The sequence below is a fragment of the Serinus canaria genome, chromosome 4, assembly GCF_022539315.1.
Source record: "Serinus canaria isolate serCan28SL12 chromosome 4, serCan2020, whole genome shotgun sequence".
Taxonomy (NCBI): domain Eukaryota; kingdom Metazoa; phylum Chordata; class Aves; order Passeriformes; family Fringillidae; genus Serinus; species Serinus canaria.
The window spans coordinates 858,928-863,874 of record NC_066317.1 but is presented as its reverse complement, the minus strand read 5'-3'; the positions used below and the strand labels follow the sequence as shown (position 1 = coordinate 863,874).

Here is a 4,947-nt window from a genome sequence, read left to right as displayed (position 1 = left end):
TCTAAACTGCTGGTTTTAGTCAGCCCTATCTGTAAAGTTCCACTGGGTCATCACAACAACTCAAATAAATGCTTACAAGTCAGCACTAAAAATTTCTGCTTCTGAATTTTTGTTATTCACATTACAGTAGTAGCTTGGAGTCTTTTAAAAAGTTACAGTAAATAATTAATTCCTGATCATCTTAACAAAAAAACCCAAAAACCTTTTTACCTTTAGGACTTGTATACAAGTCACAGTTCTATTTAAAACTCACCTGCCCAACTTCTTATGATAATTCAGGAGACAAACCTGGATTTCTGGACTACTGCAAAAGGCCCACCCTTGAAACAAAGATTCCCAGTACAGACACATTTTTGCTGACCAATCCTTCCTCGTGGACAGCCAGCGTTTTATTTGGAAAATAAATATACAGCAAATCAGTACATCTCACTAGAAGAGCAGGACTCCACTGCCGAGGCAGCTCCTGCTGGAGCTCAGCGCTGCTGTCCCCTAAGGCTGTACTTGGTGGCCAGGGCAGCCAGCATGTCCCGGTAGGGCGTGTCCGAGTGGGACGAGGTCCTCGGGATGCGGCACAGGCGGCGGAAGGCGGGCGAGCGCAGCAGGAGGTTGTGGGACAGCCCCACCAGGCTCGAGGACAGCCAGTACAGCGCCATGCACTGCAACAACACAAGCACGGGTCAGCTCCCTGGAGGCAGGGGAAGCACCAGCTTCAGGCAGCTCCTCCTGAGCCACGGCTCTGGGCTGCTCCCAGGGATTGATAAAAACAACTCACCTAAAGCACTGCTCCTGCTCTCATCTGCAATAATGGCTTCCGTGTGAAATGTAACTGACTGTCTCTGAACTCTTCTGGGGAAAAGTGCCATCTACACTGAGGCTTGACAGCTCTTAAATTAATTCCTATTAAACTTGCTTCCACTTCTGTATTTGAAACTGCAATTGAGCCTAACAACCAGACACTTTATTTTTGCTAAGAACACTCTGCAGTAGAAAACCTGGTAAAATGTGAAGCATTTGAAGAACAAAAGATGTGGAAAATTTCCTAATTTAAGAACTACGCTGGTTTCCAGTGAACAAACATGTGCCTACGTGTCTTTACACAAAGCTTTCCTCTCCTTTTTCAGGCTACATGAAGGACATTAACACCTTTCAGGTTTGCAAAGTCTTCCTCCTCGAACAAAAACATCCCAAAGGCAACAAGATTTAAACATACACATAGAACATCTGACTTTTCTTAAGCACACGCAGCAGTGGAAACATGTGAGGCCTTCAGCTGTCCTTGAAGCACCAGAACAGACCAGGTGACATCCCAGAGGTCACCTGGGTACTTACAGAGGGCACTGTGGCAGCAATAGGGACCATCACCACGGACACCGCGCGGAAGAAGTTGGTGACAAACTTCTGGATCCGTGAAACTGGCATTTTTGTCTGGGAAGCAAAGATCTGAAAGGTGAGAAACTCTCAGTTATAAACAGGCTCTTTTTGAAATAGCCGTACTGAGCATTAACACCCAGGCATCTCATTGGAGCAGCATTCTAAAACAAACTGCACTCAAGAGTAAATATTACTGAAGCTCAAGTAGATCTGAGATATGTCCTATCTGACCTGCTTTAAATGCCTGGGCAGGAGTGAAACACAATCTCTTTGCTCGGTGTATTTCAATGTTTAGGTGTCCTTTGTTCAGAGATCTCCAGGTCAGATCTGTAAGTTTATCCCAACGTACCTCCACCACCAGCAGATTCACCAGCCCCAGGGACACTGGCAAAATCCACGTGGAATCAGGTGCTGTGAGGTCCGTGAACCACAGTGTTCCTCCTGAAGAAAACTGTTCTTGCACTGCAGGAAAAAATTGAAGAAAATACAGAATTCAGTTTCATTTGCTGTCTCAAGTGAGCCAGAACTGTACCAGTGGTAAATCAGAGACCTGAGTTTCTAGGAATGTTGTATCCACATGGTAAGAACAATTAAAGCAGAAATCCTTGGTTTAACCCTCTGCTACCAATATAAGAAAAATGAAAGATACAATTGAGACCTGGCTCAGCTCATGACAGCCACAGACAGATAAATCTGTGATAAAAATTACTTCAATCTCAAATATTTTACAAGTCAATGAGGAAAATAGGAATGCAGTAACCTACAGTGTTTATTTCCTGATTTTGAGAAAACTATATTTTTCTTAGTAGCTGTAGAACTAGCCACTTCTTTGCTTAAAAGTACAAACACTTGTCTAAAAAATCAGTTTAATTTTTTTTTTTAATTTAAAAGGCCCTCACGCATTTACCTTGTCTACAGTATTTCACATGGATGAAGAAAAAATATAGGTTGACAGTGAGTGTGGTGTGGCACGTGTAATGTGACTTGCTAAACAGGATTGTCAGACAACATTACATTTAAAACTGATTTCAAGTATTTATTACCTATTATTTATATTAATTAATTAAGTTTGAACTAGATTAGGTTTAAAACCTGAGTAGATGACTGGCTTTTTATATCGGTTTGTACACCAAGCCTGGGATATTGTATCCTTTAGCCAAGAAGGTGCCTGTGAAGGCAGGAAGTGGATAAGAGGTGACAGTGAGAGAAGATTTGTGTCCAGGTGCAGCACCTGTTGGTGGGACAACGCCTTCTCCTGTCCCCAACCCTCTCCAGAGCTGCATCTCGCCCACCTGCCGAGCCCAGGGCACCGACGCTGCAGTTGCGCAGAGCCAGGGACACGCACACCCACATGGGGACCTGCACCCACAGCAGCAGGGTGGCCTTGAAGGGGTGGCAGTTGTCCCTGATGTACAGCTCCGTGACAATCCTCCGCATGTTCCGGGCAAAGTGGGACCTTTCGGAGAGGAAAGCACAGGTCTGAGCTTTGAAATGGACAATGGCTGAAAGGGAATAGAATGAATAAACAAATCATAGTCAGGAAAGAAAATCTAAGGTGTGGGCCGTGGCAGAACCTTGCTGCAAAAGGGCTGCCTGGGGGATCTTCCTTCCTGCCACACCTGACTCCAGAATGGATTCGGGAGGTGTGCACAATCCCCCTCCTACCTGGCCACCTTTTCAGACCAGCCCAGCTGCTTTCCACGCACTGAAACTTCGTAGCGAAGGCGCTGGGCGAGCTCCTTAATCTCAGGCTGCAGGTTTTCCAGCTAGCTAAAGGAAAGGAGAACTGGTTGGGCACAGGGGCAGGTAACACTCACTCCCTCTCCTCACCTCTGTCATTAGTTATCCCTGGTAACTCAACACCGAACAAGTATTAGACTTATCACTGTAAAACATAATGCTTATACAGGAATTAATACATATTAATGATGTACAGTAATTAATAGACATTGCCACCGTGTAATTTAGTACCTCTATGGGTATTACACATATTAATTACTCTTCTAAGATTTAATACCAGCACAGGCATCAAACATATTAACTACCACTGTAATTTAACACCTGTAGGGACAGGAAATGCCTGTGAGGGACGAGGCATCTTGTTAATGTCGTGTTCAACATCAGCCAATACCTTTCATCTTTAAACAAAATAACCACGTGAAGGTAACAGCGACAACTAATAACGGTAACAATCAAAGACGCTCTCTTACTACTGCATGAAATGAAGACAGAATATAAATCCTTTTAGATTTTATACTTTTTTTAAGAGTAAAGTGATTTCTATCAGAGCTCAAATCAGGGCAATTCTTAACAAGCATCTTTTTGCCTGCATTCAGGACTTGTAATCAGCTACTCCACTAACAAAGACCTAGCTTTAACGGCATCTCAATGATAAAAAAAACGACAATTATAAAAACTAATGATAACATACAAATACAAATGTAATAGAAAATGCATATATGTTTAAGGAAAAATTAAATTAACAAACCAAAACCACTGCAATATAACAGAATGTATTATTTACAATATACTGTACATAATATATAAATATATTGTGTTACACATGACAAAATATATAAATTGAATATATATAAATAAAATGAAGAGTAATAAATTAAGGGCCATGAGGACACAACTTGGCAGTGAACAAAGTCACCAGCCACAGCATAAGAGACCTCACTACGCGAGGGCGCGACAGACGCTCACTTCTACAACCACAAAAAGCACAAAACGTGACGAAACCTTTTTAAAAAACCCCAAACGCGCCCAACCCCGCTGCAAAAAAGGAATCGCGATGTTCATGCGGCGGCCCCCTCAGCCCTCCACCGGCCCTCCCCTCAGAGCCCCTCAGCGCTCCCACCTTGGCCAGCAGCCGCCCCTGCTGCGCGGCCAGCGGCAGCGTCACGGCGGTGCGCAGCAAGGCGGCCCCGCCGGCGATGGCGGCCCAGCAGGGCAGCCCGGTGGCCTCCTGCAGCGCCGCCAGCCCGCCCTCGGCCCAGTGCACGGGCGGGGACCGCGCCGCCCACTCGTACCAGCCCTCGGTGCCGCCGTGCCCGCTCGGCCCCGCTCCCGCCGCCGCCGCCGCCAGGGCCGGCGGGGCCCGGGCGCCCGCCCGCGCGAGCCGCCACATGCCGACGGGCTCCCGCCGCCGCGGCGCATGCGCGGCCCGCGCGCCGCCGCCGCAGAGCGCCGCCCCGCGGCCGCCATGGCGGCTGAGGGCACGGGGTGGGCGGGAAGGGCGGCGCCTCACGGCGTGCCCTGCCCTGGGCGGGAACCTGGCTGCGCCGGGCCGGGACGGCTGCCGGCACATCGCACAGCGTGCTGACTCGGAAAGGAACCACGGAGTCCAATACTAGTGCCTGCGCCCGGCATCCGCAGGGATCAGACCGTCGGACTGGGAGCGTTTTCCGCACCGGCTTTGAGCCCTGCCGGGGTCGGGCCCCTATCTCACCCCTCTTCCAGTAAATAAAGATGTTTCTGGGCTTTCCTCCCAGTAGCTCGCCTAAGTTTCCCCTTTTGCCATTTGTACCCATTACTTGTGGTCATAGCACTGCAATCCCTGACACGGAGTCCCTC

General features: G+C 47.7%; 1 protein-coding gene across 3 annotated transcripts; it reads right to left on the bottom strand.

Moving 5' to 3' along the window:
• Positions 1 to 340: 340 nt before the first annotated feature.
• Positions 341 to 4,521, bottom strand: LOC103823438 (cytochrome c oxidase assembly protein COX18, mitochondrial). Of its 3 annotated transcripts, none has more exons than XM_030239598.2 (6): positions 4,404 to 4,521; positions 3,037 to 3,141; positions 2,664 to 2,827; positions 1,721 to 1,833; positions 1,330 to 1,440; positions 341 to 656 (listed from the first exon to the last, which is right to left on the bottom strand). In XM_030239598.2, the coding sequence occupies exons 3-6, from the start codon at positions 2,806 to 2,808 to the stop codon at positions 474 to 476; spliced, it is 552 nt and encodes a 183-aa protein (XP_030095458.2). In that variant the 5' UTR covers positions 2,809 to 2,827; positions 3,037 to 3,141; positions 4,404 to 4,521; the 3' UTR covers positions 341 to 473. The 3 variants fall into 3 exon arrangements, with proteins under 3 accessions (XP_030095458.2, XP_050830002.1, XP_030095459.2); XM_050974045.1 differs by having other exon boundaries at positions 3,037 to 3,137; positions 4,232 to 4,514; XM_030239599.2 differs by lacking the exon at positions 4,404 to 4,521 and adding an exon at positions 4,232 to 4,368.
• Between the last annotated feature and the right edge of the window lie 426 nt (positions 4,522 to 4,947).